Raw genomic sequence first — 16,800 nt, forward strand, 5'->3', positions numbered from 1 at the left:
AAAAAAAATCACTGATCACCAATGTGCAGACTCATATAATTTTTGAGCTGCAATAAAAATAGACATTTTCTATGTGGATTTTGCACCAATATGACTATCCAAAGGCACTCAGAAGGCTGATTTCTTAAATGATAAACTTTCTTAAGGAATATTTAACATTGTTTTTGCAATAATATAATATGTACTGCATTGTCAATCAATTGAACGCTGACAAACTCAAGAATAAATAAAAATGAAATAAATAATCATCAGTACTGTATGTTCAGTGTCAGTGAGTTGCTGACTATTTAAATAAAGAACAGTAGAAAAAAATAGCCAACACCATTTCTTAATCACCCATGCACTATTTTTGTTCTGGAAATTTTTTTAAATACCAATTCCCCAAAAAAAGTTGGGACATTGTCTTACCCAACTTCTTTTAGAATTGGGTTGTAGAGTGAGAAAAAATTAAATAATAAAAAATTAGAATAACATGAAAGCACTGTAAGTTCACTACCAGCCCCCTACCTTCTTACCATTTAAATACATTTAAATAAATAAAATAAATTAAAAATTAATAAAAAATCTCCCAAAGTATAGTTTTCTGTATTATATGTTCTATAAAAAAGTTTTAATAGACCAGTATGAATTGGTATGACTCTACCTTTTTTGCCTTGTTGCACATTGAATGTCAGTTTCTACCTGTTTCATCTTTGCTTGCTTTAAAAAAAGAGACTAAAAAGAGACTGAATCAGTGATAACAGGTGTACAAGAGACTGTTTACAACACCTTGCAACTGTTCACGGCAGAGAACGTTTGCTCAGACATTAAGGGCACACAGCGTTCTGGCACTACAACTTCCCATCTCATATCCTGCGTAAAAAGCCTGGGCTATATTTAGCATATGCATTTATTTCAGACTATTGATAAAACCCCTCTGTCTGCTCCGTCTGAGTCCTTATGGCTGAGTAAATGTCAGGCTTAGTCAGATGTTCCACTCAAAGAGGGCTCTTTCCTCTCGTATGGGCAGCTTAAACACAGAAGGCCTCGCAGCTCAGATTTTACTCTTTTACACACACAACCACACGCACGCACGCGCACACACACACACACACACACACACACACACACACACTATACACACACACACACACACATACACACACGCACACACACACACACACACACACACACACACACACACACACACATACACACACACACACACACACACACACACACACACACACACACACACACACACACACACACACAGGGCAGATAATGAATGAAGAAACCTGAGAGGAGCCTATAATAAACCCAACAACTTTCATCCAACCATCCATATCTTTGGATGTGTACTCTCCATGGAAACACACAAAAGCAAACACACATTTACACACAGCCAAGCGCGCACACAAAAGCACACACACCCTTCATTAAACCGTGTTAGTGCGAACACCTGCCCTCCCTTCCCCCGCTGCACATGCAAATATACACCAAACACACACACACACACACACACACACACACACACACACACTCTGCTACTTTCTCACTTGGGCACAGTTGCACTATTAAAAACTTATTGCATTTAAAATTAACAGTGAAGCACTGTTGCAAATATTAATTCAAGTAAGTGAGTGTTGGTGTGTGTCTCGACTGAAGCACAGCTTTAGGGCTGATAATTATTTTCCTGATCGATCAAATTAAAAGTTCGACATTTGGGGGAAATACACTAATTCGATTTCTAGCTGAGAGTTAAGAGAAGATTGATACCTCTCTCTCATGTTTGTTTGCTAAATATGATGCTACAAACAGCAGCCTGTTAGCTTAGCTTAGCATCAAGACTGGAAACAGGGAATCAGCTAGCCCGGCTCCGAAACAAATGTGTTTATTATAGCTTTTCCCACCAAAACTGGCACGTATACTCAGGTTTTAAAATGTGGAAAAACCTGCCAACAAAAGGAAATTAAGTCCTCGTCATTGACAGTAGACGAGTATGCCTTTTGTGTCACATTTAACATCATAAACAAGCTGGGAAACGGTAAGTAAAGAGTAGAAAGCAGTATGGAGGCCAGTGAAAAAAGCTGCTTGGACAGAGATGGCTGACAAGATGACAAAGAGTCATAAGATTGTACCGGAAAAGGGGCAACAATTTGTGTGCCCACCCAGGTGTCAAGTTTCCATCACTGCTGATGGGAGCTGGAGTCGATAAATATCTTTATTGTAACCTTAGCCACCAAAATAAAAGAAAGCCAGATGTTTGTGGGTGTTTATGTATTTCTGGTCCAGTGTTAAAGGTTTAGTTAGGCACTGGTGGGTGGATTTGTCCCCATTGGTCTGAGTCAAGCTAGCTGTTTCCATCTGTTTCCAGTCTTTATGCTAAGCTAAGCTAACAGAAGCAAATTTCCCAAAATGTCCAAATGATCCTTTACCAAAGTGATTATTTTCTCAATTAATTGTTTAATAATGAAAAATACTGACGTCTTAAAATGTCCAACAGTCCAGAACCTTAATATATTGACTGTACTATCATCAGGGCAAGAATCTGGTGATATGATATGTATGGCAGGCAGTTCTCATGAACAGTTTGTAGTTATTCCCACGAAAATAAATGAATGAATTTCTTAGCTATAGCCTATGAAATTGTGTCAGTTTATTAAGGCTGGGTGAGAGGTGGAGGAGGGTCTGACCCAGCAGATCCAGTGTTCGTGTCCGGTTAAACTTCTTTACGTGAGTTCTACATCACTGACATAATGGTGTCCAGTAGCTCTGTCCGGTAGCAGTTATTTCAAGCCGACCTACTTCTTTTTCTTCTATTATAGCAGAAAACCAGTCAGCATTAACTTCTAAAAAAAACTGTTACCAGTTAATTTTGACATTTTTTTAAATAATACATTCATTAAATGTGTAGAGAATGATGAAAATAGCTACTGAGTCAATTTCTATTTTTTAAAAATCTTTTGACCTTTAACGATGAAAAGACTCAATCGTTCGATTCATTCAACAGTTTTTTTAATCAAAGTTGTTGAAATTTAAGTTGAGATCGGAGGTTGCTGTGTAAAACTGCTTCTTTTTAATGAGGTTTAGCTGGATGTTATTGTCTCCTCTGTGAGGCGGAAACAACTGACATGTCCACATGAACTGGCCTGAGATAGAGCGATAAAAACAAGACGGGGACACCAAGAGGACATGATGTCCAAGTAGGAGTGAATACAAGTACGTCCAACCTCCATTTCCACACTTCCTCTCAGAGTGAATCTAGTTTATTGCTTTTTTCTCTCTCCTCTCTCTCTTTTTCCAACTCCACCATTCTCTCACTTTCTTTCCTTGCTGTCGGCTGAATGTGCTTTCGACACTCTTCCTCCCCCTCTCACTTTAGAGACGGACTCTCTCACCTGAAATTAAACACAAGGCCAGGTGCCACTCCGAAACAACCATCTGTTCGCCCCTGCCTGACTCCTTTTCTTTCTTTTTCTTTCTTCTTTCCCATTGTTAGCAGAGAGTGAGAGAGAAAAAACCCCAGAGTAAAATAGCAAAGAGGAGAAAGCCTTAAGAACGACTCTTACTTTCCAGAGGAGAAATCTTACAAAAAAAGCAGCTCTGAGTGTTAATGACATCCTTCAGCTTTCTCCTCATTCAGGTGTGCTTTCATTCGAGCTCTCTCCTCTCAGTCCAATAATTGCTTTCATGTTATTTCTTTTGTATCGCCCCAACCATGAGATGCCAAAGTTAATTATTCTTTGGCAGTGCAGGTGCAATTAGATGACAATTACACCACAGCTGGTAGCAGGGGTGGGAAGCAGTTCTTGTCCGTGTGGGCGTGTATGGAGCTAATAATATGGTTTTCTCCTTTTTTTTTCTTCCCGGAGGAGGAGGAGGAGGGGGTGGGGGGGTAGGGAAGGATTGCGAGAACACAGGAGGGTTTAGCTTGTTCCACACTCGGCTTAGAGGTAAGAGGTTGTGAGGAGGGTTGAAGCACAGGGGGGACAGGCTTTAGCCGCGGGGCATCGGGCCCTGCTGATCCCCGACGAGAGGTCAGCGAGGTCACGCTACTGTCACGCTAACAATGGGATTTCTTTTGTTGCCACCCTAATACCAGCCCGCTCCTCCAAACTGTCCCTGTGTCCCCCAATAACCCCCTGCCTGCTGGTACAACAGGGCCTCTGCTGAAACAATCAATAAATCAATCCAGAGAAAACCAGTTTCAACTATTTTAATAAGCGACTTTATTTATCGAGGCTTCTCAACATGTGATGATTGGTGCTCGTGTCTTCTCTACGGTTTCATCAATTATTTGTGTTGTCTGTAAAATGGCTGGAGAAAAAAAAAGAGCCTAAAACTCAAATATATTCCAACAAAATGGATTAATTTAAAAGAGCAAATTTGAATCCATTTTCCCATTAAACGTATCTAGTTTCAATTATAATAAAGCTTTTGTTCAACCAAAAATCCATTCTGTTTTCATTCCTTTAAAGGCCATTTAACTTATTCTTATATCAAAATGAGTGGATATAAACATATAAATGCACTGAAAATCTCACACAGTTGCAAATCTAGAAAGAGCAAATATTAGATTATTAGACAAATTAGACAAAGTAAAACATTTTACGGGCTGTAACTGGGGAATATTTTGCATTTTGATTGAAAAATTACCCAAATTATTCATCGAAAATAGATACAATTAAGCTAAATTTGATTTAAAGCGGATAAATCTGCCAATCTTGACATTTGTGTGCCAAAACTTCCCCATAATACATGTTAACATCATCAAATATCTTGTTTTTTGTGATAATCAGTTTGCTATTATATAAGACAAAGAAAAACAGCAAATCGTCACATTTCAGTAGCAAGAACTGCAGAACGTTTGCATTTTGATTGCAAAATTACTTATGTTTTCTGTAAATCGATGAGTTGATTAATTAACCATTCTCTTCAAAATTGCTCATAATACAAGGTTATGTCATTATCACTTTGATGATCATCAGTTTGTTCTCATATAAGACAAAGAAATGCAGAAAATTGACACATTTTAGAAGCAAGAACTAGAGAACTTCTCATTTTTGCTTAAAAATGACTCAAACAAATACTCAATAGTTGCCAAATAACCTTCTGTTCTTTAACTATTCAATTAATCGACCAATCTCTAGATTTCTTTTAAGAAAAAAGACCAAAAAATCTCTGGTTCTGCCTTGTCCAATGTGATTATTCTTTGTCCGGTTTCATATTAAATTAAATATCTTTGGGTTTTGACAGAAATAAGCAATTTGACCACATCACAAAGGCAAATGAATGGCTAAGGGGTTTAATCAAAACTGAAAACGGGATTTATTGTCATTATTGACTAACCTGATTATTTTAGAAATTAATAGATTAATCCTTTGGTCTATAAGATGTTTCTCAGAGTCTAATGTGTCTAAAAATGTCATGTTTTGTCAGACCAAAATCCAAAGATATTCAGTTTAATATGATTAAAAACAGAGAAAAGCAGGGAATCATAATATTTTAGAGGCTGAAAACAGCATTTCCTGCCATTTTGCATGCATTTTTATTTTTTTTATGATTTATAATTTATTAAAATAGTTCCAATTTAGGTTTCCCTTTATAGACTGAAAACAATAGACCTGCACTCTTCACCTGCTTCTTCAGCCTTTCCTCAAAAACTGTGGTCATGAGCTGCCGTTTGATAGGGGGAAGGGGCGGGGGGAAGAAGTGAATGATGTAGATTTCAACAAAAATAACCAAAAGGAAACAGGGGTGAAGCCTTGTTAGTAAAAGAGGAAGCAGCAGCAAGTCTGGGAGCACACTCTGTCTCAGTAATTCCTTGCCTTGTCGCCTTGTCTCTCATATAGTCGGTTATTATAGAGACGCGGCTGTCATGTCATATTTAGCTCTGGAAATGTCATTTGGCAGCACACCTGCTGCCTGGCTATGCTAATAAAGCTAGGTTTAACTTTGATTAGAATTCAGAGGGAGAGATGGATGGAAAGAGAGGAGAGGAGGAGGGGGGAGGGACGGATAGAAAGACGACACAGAAAGGAAGAGAAACATCAGAGAGAATAAGAACTGGCAAAGTCACTCCAGCAGCGAGCCTCATAGCTGTCTCTTTCAACCCGTGACATGTAGCAAGATGACTCATGCCTTAACTGGATGGATATGTCTGGATGCATCACATATGAAACATAAGAGGGAGAGCAGCCTCTGACCTTTATTGGAGCACATCAGCTAAAGGGGGAAGTCAGGCCTGCATGTCAAACTCGGTTAATTTCCTTGTGTCACTGCGTGTCCACGTGTGTCTGTGTGGTGCGTTCAGATAGCCCGGCATGCCAGTTACTCTGCTCCCCCCTTTGTAAGTAAATATAAATACATGTGAGCTTGTTGAGGAGCTTGAAAAAAGGCACACTCACCCCTGGTAGTGTCTTCTGCTCGTGCAGTGCATTCTGGGCTTTGAGGGCGGATTCACGTGCACAGTATGTCAGGAAGGCACATCCTGCAGATAAAGACGAGTGTTAGACGATCAGAGCACCATAATGTATTTTTAATGTCAGATCCATGCACTATATATTTATATATAATGCAGAGGGTTGGCAGTGTTATTGCAACTTAATCTTAATTGGCCATTCGCCCCGAATGCCTCAAGGCAGAAACATGCTGCTGGAGTTTATTGTGCTATTATTAATCCGCCATATATTTATATATTGGTTTTTATTTTAATAACAGTTCTGGGTCAGCATGTGTTTAAAATTTCAGTTACACTTTCTATGAAGACCAAATCTATAATGCATTATAAGCAATATATCCACACACTATAATAACTTGCCTAATAATTATAAAGCATTTATATTAACCCCCTGCCCTAACCATATAATCACATCATAGTGGAATATAACAGTATAACGCACTATGAAATATTATAATGCATTACAGCAATGAGAATTATAAGGTCACAGTTTGATTCAATTTTCTATTCAACCCTCCTGTTACATTACGGGTGAAATTGACCCATTTCAAAGTAAAAATTAAAAAATTAAAAAATTTAAAAAAATTTCATAAAAATTAAAAATGTAACATAAAATGTACAAAAAAAAATCAATGTCATGTAATACCATTGTATTTTACATGTAGGTCTTTCCAATGTTCATTAAATTAAATACCGAATTTCCCTTCGGGGATGAATAAAGTAATCTATCTATCTAAAAAAGTTTAACATGCATTTTTTTATGATAAATGAGTGAATTATCCTCATTGAACCATGATCTGTGAGAGGTAAAGAACACCATTGCACTGAATATTCATTGAACGGTTAGTAATGGAGATATTAATGAAAAATAAACAAGGTTTATTGGGATTTATTTTAGTCTGTGACACTTTTGGATAATTAAACATGCCCCAGGTTATTGCTGTTCCTGAAAAAAAAAAACATAACAGGAGGGTTAAAGTGACTTATAAGGTCATTATATAAAGAAAATGTTGCTTACATTTTTGTTTTTGCAGCCCATGTCTATAATGCATTACAAACATACATATAATGCATTATAGTATTAACCCCCTGCCCTAACCATATAATCACATCATAGTGCATTATAACAGTATAATACAACAACAACAATGAGAATTATAATTAAGAGGGATTAGGATTTTCAGTTTTAAGGTCACAGCTTGATTCAATTTTCAACTTTTTTTGCAGCAGTGAAGGCTACTGATTGACATTGATAAAAATCAACAAATTATGATATTGATTTTATGCCCTTGTTATTCGCATCTTGAAATTCTTCTTTAAAAAGATGCTACAGCTACATGGTGTCAAGTGTGATATCACTGCCATATGCTGGGGGGAATTTACCACACCGAAGCCATATGGTCTGTATAATTGACCAGAGTAAAAATCAAGCACCTTCAAGGTACCTAAATAAAACATTTCCAGACTTTCAAAGCCTGTATCATCACATCCACACTGGAAAAAATAATGTTTACAGATATTCCATTGTACTCAAAGCAATCAATGTGCATTGTGGTTGTATCTGTTGTTCCAGCTGTTTGGGTCGACTTTGATTGTTTGTTTTGATCATAATTATTTAATGCTTGTTAATTTCTGAAGCAAGGGATCAAAGGAGGACTTATTCAGCTGTGAACGATGAGTGAACACAAGAAAAGAACTTTGCTTTTTCAAACAAATGTGACAACGAGATCGTTTAATTTGAAACATAAAAAGATTTTTGCTTTTACATGAATGATTGTGTCGATGAAACACCATAAAATGTTGAGAATGAATCATTTTTCAAGGAAAATTGTTGAATTTGAGCATATCCCTAACCTTGAAAACATAACTTTAATTTAAATTAATGCAAAAAAAACTTTCCAGTCTTTGTACAAAGTGTATATGTATTTAAAGCTGCATAAAACCAGAGAAAAAAATAAAATGAAAACATTTTGTTGAGTCGTTCTCTCAGCACCACTGGAGATCGATGTGATTATTAAATCATAATACCTGGAGACTATTCAGACACAAGCAGTCTAAATGGGTATTTAATATCACGCTGGTAAAGCCAAATGTATGCAGTCCCACATAATAGAGAAAGGCCTTCATTAACCTTTAGGGCTCCCACAAATCATGAATATGTAAATGTATGCAGAATAGGTGTTATAGGTGTTAGAGGACTGATACCACCTGGCCTATACGTCTCCCAAATGGCTGATGGTTTATGTGGATTTATAAAAGCCTTTGTTTTCAGTGCTCAGATTTGCATTAGAAATGACAGTAAAGATCATTGTTTAGCTTAGATCACTTTGACCAGCTTTGGTCCATCTGTCAAGCAGGATTTCGTTGAGACGTTACTTGTTCACCGTGTGACGCGCAGCAGTGGAAGAGGGTGACAATTGACTGATATCGCCATGTGAGGCCAATTAGGGACTGACAAAATAGTTTTTGAGTGAGATTGATCCAAGACGACGAGCTTTCGGGTCATGACAACTTGGATAAAATGTGTGCAGTGCAACATTGTTAATTCCAACTGTCTGATTTTTTTTGGCTGCAGTTATTCATTATTATTATTATTTATTATTATTCATTCATTGTAGCATCCAGAGTTAGGTTAAAAGGAAAGCGACTGTCCTCCTCCAAAAAACCTGATGCAGCTTATTACAACCCATATTTAGTCATTTGTTGTTAGTGGCGCCCCCTAGTGGCCTTAAATTATGGGGGACACCAAGGTGGAGGTGACATTATGAAGCGTGAAAGCAAAAGAAGTGAAGAAACAGAGTATAAAGAACAACAAAGTCCACTCAGGGCAGGTGGGAGGGGTGTTGGAGGGGCCAAACGAACACGGGACTTTCACCCATGAGACCATCTTATCACTTGAGCTCAACATTAGCTGTGTTTCCATCAACACATTTTGATGTGCATTTTAAAGATCTGCATAAGAAAAGCTTGATTGAAAAAAATCGGATAAAATTTTCGAAAATGCACAGTTTTTTTACGCTAGGTTTTTACACTTGCTTGAGGTGGTTTTTGTCTTTTACAAAAAAAAAGTTGAATTGCTAACAGGAGATGGAAACGATTTTTCCGAATAAGTTCTGACGTAGCGAACATTTTACTCACATGACTGATCGGCTGTTCCCGAGCTGACATGAGAGAACAACTATGAGATATTCAAATGAATCCAATTCTCTCCGTTTTCTCTCATGGAGGGCCAATGTTGTTTGATTAGCAACCTCTCTTTTGTTTGTTTTCTGTTTTCTTTCTTGCACAATCTCTTCTTCTTCTCCTGTTTACTGACGGATTAGCCTACAGAAATACATTACACTGCCATCTTCTGACCAAAATATGTTTATGCAACTTTGTTTATTTGCTCTAAACCAGCTGATGGAAACGTCCCTAATTCACATTTTCTTTCATGCAAATTTGGCTTCAAAGTTCGATTGGACTTTAATGGAAATACGGCTTCTGTCTGGCTTTTCCCCTGTGCCGGCTGATCTATCAACTAGCTGCAGTGGTTCCTCAGGGAGTCGCCATTACTGTTCAGCAAGCAGCCCATCATACGTCATACGTCATCATCTACAATGCAGCCGCTAGTTAGCTGGTGACATTGTCGACTCTGGCACCATCCCTGATTGACCTGGGTAAATTTTAATTGAAGTGGAATCAGGGAAAGACCAGACTATCACGTAGACAGAAACAGAAACGTTAAGGTCATGTGACAGGATGGTCTTACCACGCTAACATCTTTGTCTTGTGAGAAACTAAAGCAATGTTATTTGGAGCAATGTAATTAACTTCCATGCATCATGCTTCCAAATAAGGGTAATTTTATAACTCCAAAACAATAATCAGAATCAGAATCAGAATCAGTACAACAGCAACTCTACGATTAGGTCCAGTTTTGCTTCCATTTGCAAGAATCGGAAAGAAAGTGTCATCATAATGCCTCAAATATTGCCATAACACAGTTCAGCTGATGGAAATAGAAGCGATAGATACGATACGATCGGTAAATATAATTGACAGTTTTAAGATCATTTTGATGACATACAGTATATGGTCATATCGTCCAGCCTTACTCGGCCTTTTTGAAGGACTTTGAGTGCCCTTCTGTTTCATTTGTGTTTTACACTGTGCTCGCAATGTTTCTTCACATTTCAACTGTTGTTATAGATTTAGTTCTCTCTCAAGTGTGAGTGCATGTAGACTGAATGAGGCTGAAGAGTGTATTGTCTGTTAATGAGCGAGCGAGTTGTAGGCAGAAAATGTCCTCTTGTCCTCAGTCAGGACACCGAACTACGAAGTGCTCTTAATGAGCAACAGGCCAGACCAAAGTATAACAGCGTGGAAATATAATTCAGCACTCTGTCGAATTATAGGTGGTCTTGTATAAAATAAAAAAGGAAATTAATTATTACAATCTGAATAAATACTTTGCTCTCAACTTAAAAATGTAGTTTCAGTGAAGTGGATAGAGTTATGTCGGTTGAAATTTGAAGTATTTAATGTGAATCGCTGCCTCATATTTTTAAAAATATCCTCAAGGATGATCAACACTTCATGTCTAAAATGTTAAATACTTTAATCAGTCAGTGAAACATGATGATAGAAACTTTGAATCAGGGTTATTTTTTAGTTAACTGGTGGTAAATATCAGATTATGGCCTCACAGGAGAAACAAAAAGATAAATTATAAGAGTCGTATTGTAATAACAGGCTATGCTCTCATCACTATCTTGCTTCATAATGAATATAAACAATATTTTTCCTCAAATTAGCTCCACGAGACAAAATCTCAGCAAATAGGAGTTGATCCCTCACCTTTGTGCATCCCTGTGTATTTGTCCTTTATCACTGTCAGCTCGTAGATCTTCCCAAACTGCTCGAAGATGGGTTTCAGGTCCTTCTCCTCAAGGTTTCGGGGTATCTGCCCGATGAAGAGCTTGATTGCATCAGGCTCCTTCATTGAGAAGTCTGCATGGGGAGGAATAATAACACACACACACACACACACACACACACACACACACACACACACACACACAGAGTGGAGGAGGTGGTCAGGAGGAGCAGACAGGAGCCTGCAGGCTTAAATTCACACTGCACAGGAGGTGCAAACAGGAGGCCGGGAATGGAGGTGCAGATGGGAGCCGGAATGGGGGGCTGAAATAACAGTTTCTACACCCTTGGGGATATGATATTCCTGATCTGGTCGGATATTTTAGGAGCTCTGGATATATTTATCACAATAAAACACATAAAAATGACAATATAAAGTAAGTTATTAACATATTTATCGGGGTGTAAATCACAAATGTCCTCATGATATGATATTGCTTCTTTGGATAACGATACGATATTTAGTGATATTAGACAAAGTCGCCACAATACTGTTTCAATTCAATTTAGGTTTATAACAACATCATTTCAGAATCTAAAATATGATTTTATTTCTGAGCTCTTGCAAGCATTTCAATGAAAAACACCTATTCTTTTTTTAATAAAAAATAATACAATATAAAGTAGGAATTTCAAAATAAAGGCTTATGGTAAAGATGATTATTTTCACTTAGCATCGATGACATGTTGATTACTGGGTCGATGCATCGATCCACATCGATGTATCATTACACCCCTGCACATAAATGGGTTAATATCCTTCATCCACTATAAGCTCACTGTTGACTGTCACAGACATTGTAAGAGCTACGAATACTATCAAATATATAGGAATAGTGATGTCATTTTATTTTAGAGGAGACAACATGTAATTAAACATCTTTTTGGTATAATTTCACCAGTTGAAGCCACTATTTTGTGTTTTATTTGCACAAAATACAAAATAAATTCAGAACAATTGCAAGAAAATCTGATTTTAAGATCATAACTTTGATATTTTTGCCAGTACATGAACATCAGGGATCAATAATCATAATTCAGAGCTACACAGCTGAGGTATATAAATGATTTTTTTAAAATACATGTGGTATTGTAGTGAATGATAGTACGCACAGTGCACTGATATTCGGTCTAGGCCGCCTGTATTCAAGCAGCTACTGAAACATGACAGTGTGTCTGTCAACACAGCTGGAGACCTGCGCTCTCTTTGTCAAGACACGGGTGACAACAACAATGACCTGAACATGATGTTACACATTCGAGCGAAAAGAGTTTTGAAATGAAAATAAAAATCATACCTGTGGTGCTGCTCGTGGAAAAGAATCGGCGTGATCAGTGGATGCCTTTCTTCTTCTCCCCACGCTGTTATTTAGTTATTGAAATTCAATTATTCAGTTCATTTGTCTGTAAGAGCGTCTTTGAATCCTGTAACAAGTTAGGCCTGCACCCCCCCTAAAACAACACAACTAACATCCAGCGACGGTCCTTTATTCGGCATGAGCGTGTTTTTTTCTAGATCTGCTTGTTGTTTTTTTCCCTGACAGATGCTCCGTAATTTTTTTCCCCCCCTTTCAAATAAAACCAGATATAAACAAATGTCTCTCTCTCTAGCTGTGCTGAATGGAGAGTGTTGTGATAGATGAATTTAGGCTTCCTTCAGTAGACCGTGGGGAATTGGCGGTCTGGTTGGTTGTCCTCTCCTCTCCCTCTCCCTGTGTGTGTGTGTCTGTACTCCTTTGACGTCGTAAGCCGGTGTCTCCCTCCCTGTCCATCTCAGCTCCATCCCTCCTCCCCTGGGCTGTACGAGCCGTGATGTCTGCCGCCGGGGACCGTCGCCAAACTACCAGCCCTGTCACATGCGCAGGTGACGACGAGACGGTAAATAAAACACAGTCATGGCTGCAAAATGTGATGCTGGATGTTCATGTGTACTTCAGAGATGTTTTTACTATTTGTAATCAAAGCTAAACACGTTGGAGTAAGTAGTTATTTATTGACTGACAGAGAAGTGTACAGAGATGGAATCCAACAAGCACATTTACTTTTCTGGAGTATTTCCATTTTATCTAACTTTATACTTCTACTCCTCTACATTTTGAGGCAAATATTGTATTTTTTTCCCACTCCATTTGGCTGCCAGCTTTAGTTACTTTTCAGGTCTTTGCTTAAAGCAAATAACAGTATATTAAGTAGTTAAAATTAGCCCCATCTTCACAAAATTAATAAAATAGATAAGTGCATAGATACAGATAAATCAAAAATCAAAATTATATATATATATATATATATATATATACATATATATATATATATATATATATATATATATATATATATATATATATATATATACATATATATATATATACATATATATATATATATATATATATACATATATATATATATATATATATATATATATATATATATATATATATATATATATATATATATATATATATATATATATATATATATGACTGGGTCCATTCTGCATAACGAGTACTTTTACTTTTGATAAGTAAGTACATTTTGATGCTGATACTTTTTGTACCTTTATTGCAACTACTCTCTTTTTGTAAGTTTTGAATGCAGGACTTTTACTTGTAGTGGAGTAATTTCACAGTGTGATTTTAGTACTTTAACTGAAGTAAGGGATCTGAATACTTTTTCCACCACTGCTTGAGTATTTGTTTGTGCACTGTTTCTCTATCTTTTGTTACCCCAATATCCCAGAAAAAGTTCTTGTAAATGCTTCAAAATACAAGTTTGTTATTCACTGGGTCATACTTTTATCATTCTTTTTTTAAAATTATTATTATTCTCAAAAATGCATATCTTACTTTATACTATTAGAACAGGTACCTGACAGCTAAATTATTATATATTTTTTTAATATATATATTTTTTTTTCTCTTGTACTTGATCGATACATATTTTACCAGCCTGGTTCTCTAAGAATTACGTTCACATACAACTAAAATGCATTGTCAATTTCTTTTCATATTTCATCAGGAATTATGTTTGTGTCTGGCGTATCACAAATACATTTCTCGTTAAAGTCTTTGTAAGTCCATGCAGGCAAACAAGTCCTCCAAACCATATGACCTCATATGTTGTTTTGATTCCTGCACACAGTACAAACAACAGGAGCATTTCCAAAAATATAACTTACTCTCAGGTTTAAGCTACAAAACTACTTCCCTAAGGATAGGTAAATAGGTAGTGAAGTAAAAACATGATGCAGTTCAAGTGACCTAACTTCACATAAGATGTGAAACCCAGGGACATGCACAAAATATTAAATTTTGTGCCCTTATTCTGATAAAGACAATATTCCAACTAAGATGTTAAGATGGCTTATGAAAATGCAACAAAATATGGACAAGCGGCTTATACCATTTTTGTAAAAGCAGAATGAGAAGTGAGGATACAGATACAATAAGATCAATAAGATACAATAAAGAACAACATGGTCCCCTTAAAGTGAGGGCGGGTGGATGGATCAGACAAGGAGACTGGAATTTGGGTCCCAGAATAAACCAAAAGCCAACGTTGTTACTTAAAGTTACACACTTTAACTTATGTACATAGCCTGAGCTTAACTACATAACGCCTACGTCACACTTTACGTCACTTACATAACTACCTAACCACCAAACTTCTGGTAGTTAGGGCCATTTCCTTTTTAATGTTAAGTATGTTTTGTTACGTTCATGCACTTTTGTTGTTGTTATAGTTTAAAATGAACCCATTACTTTTCATGATCTGCAAATACACAAATATACTCACTAAAATAAGCTGAAAGGCAAAAAATATACTATAGTTGGGCAATGCTAAACATTATTTTGCATTGTAATTAGACATTAACTATATCATTTTATACATTTAATTGTAATCATGTTGTAAAATTTAAAAATATTTTTAGCAGTTATTTTCTCGTCCTCTTATTTTTGATCCAACTTTATTTGTCATTTTACTCTAGTCTTGTTTTGTCTTTTTTTTTTTTAATCTAATTTTGTAATGTACTACTATTGATCTTCTTATAGCTCTTAAATCTATTTCACTACATATTATCTTGTGTGTATAGGTCTCTAATTATTGAATTACTTCTTTCTTTTTCCATGATTTTTATGGTCTACACTTGGTCCGTCTTATAACTGGCTTGTCAATTAACTGTATGAAAGGTGCTACAGAAATAAAGTTTTATTGACTGACTGATTGATTAGGCTATCAGCTGTTGAAGGAACTAAAAGGGAGGAAAGGTGTGTTTTTCTCTGAGGGATTTATCCTATTTTTCGTTTTTCATGTGGACGGTTAAAACGCAGACGGTCCCTGACATCAAGCGATGCAAATCCGCCTTTTGTTCTCGCCGTGGAGCTGGCCATGGTGCTGAAATGGGTCCACTCAACTCGTGACACATTATCACGGTTGCACTATTCCCTCTCTCACTGGGAAATAAAGGAAAACACTATTTCAATAAGTGTGCTCGTAAATGCAGGGACATTAATTTCACAAACGACGCACATACACACGTACACACACATACACACGCCCTCTATGAGATCTGGACAGCATGTAAACAATGAGCCCACATGACACACAGGAGGCTGCACACACCCGACTTGCGCACACGGCGACACTTCGAAGGAGTCACGATCTGGTCCCGCTCGGCTTCAGCGACATTATAGTGTTTGTTTTTAAAAAAACACAGCAGACCTCTGACCACACTGAACCGTTAATGCCTTTATTTCCAGCAGCAGAGCTTCTCCTCGGCTTGTCTCTAATGTTAAGACTGCCATCTGCCAGCAGTCACCAAATCCTATCTGCCTTCAGCCTGAATATAAGCTCACAGAGCAGCCAGCAGGTCATCTGACTCCAGCCGAATATAAATAAATGTTAGCTGCGCTTCGAAAAGACGTGATTTCTGTCAATTTCACAATGGATGTCGTTTTTTATTTTTTATTCCAGTGAACAACGACATCTGGTGACGAGCTGTAAACCTGCCTGCTGGTGTTTATGTTGCTTTATGACTTTGCAAAATATACTGTAGCTTATGTAGAGGATTACATGTGCTTCCCTGCTTTCAACATTGGTGGATGACTTATACAGATCATTTAATTAAGTAAAAGTAATAATGCACCAATGCAAAAATACTCCTTTACAAGTAAAATCCCTTCAATAAAAACTTCAGTAACAGTCAGGTAGTATTTTCAGAAAAAATACTTTAAAAACACTACTTTAGAATGGCAAAATTCTTGCCATATAAAGATTATTAGATTATTATACTGGAGGATTAACTGGTAAATAGAATTTTACTGTTGCTACTGTTTGAGGCGCAGCTAATTAATATTGTTGTTGGGCAGGTTAATCTCTAATAGGGAATATGTGCCTTTATTTGGGTCCTAAAGGGAAAAAATCAAAACTGCTCTTAAAAC

At 36.9% G+C, this 16,800-nt stretch overlaps 1 protein-coding gene across 1 annotated transcript in view; it reads right to left on the reverse strand.

The window, feature by feature from the left end:
• The window catches only part of celf3a (cugbp, Elav-like family member 3a), a 41,881-nt gene extending 28,811 nt beyond the window's left edge, over positions 1-13,070 (reverse strand). Inside the window, exons 1-3 of the mRNA XM_059349564.1 lie at positions 12,658-13,070; positions 11,282-11,434; positions 6,390-6,472 (exon numbers count right to left, since the gene is read on the reverse strand). Of these exons, the coding sequence (XP_059205547.1) occupies positions 6,390-6,472; positions 11,282-11,426 (228 nt within the window). The 5' untranslated portion in view covers positions 11,427-11,434; positions 12,658-13,070. The remainder of the gene's footprint in view (positions 1-6,389; positions 6,473-11,281; positions 11,435-12,657) is intronic.
• Between the last annotated feature and the right edge of the window lie 3,730 nt (positions 13,071-16,800).

Source organism: Centropristis striata, chromosome 14, assembly GCF_030273125.1.
Source record: "Centropristis striata isolate RG_2023a ecotype Rhode Island chromosome 14, C.striata_1.0, whole genome shotgun sequence".
NCBI classification, from domain to species: Eukaryota; Metazoa; Chordata; class Actinopteri; order Perciformes; family Serranidae; genus Centropristis; species Centropristis striata.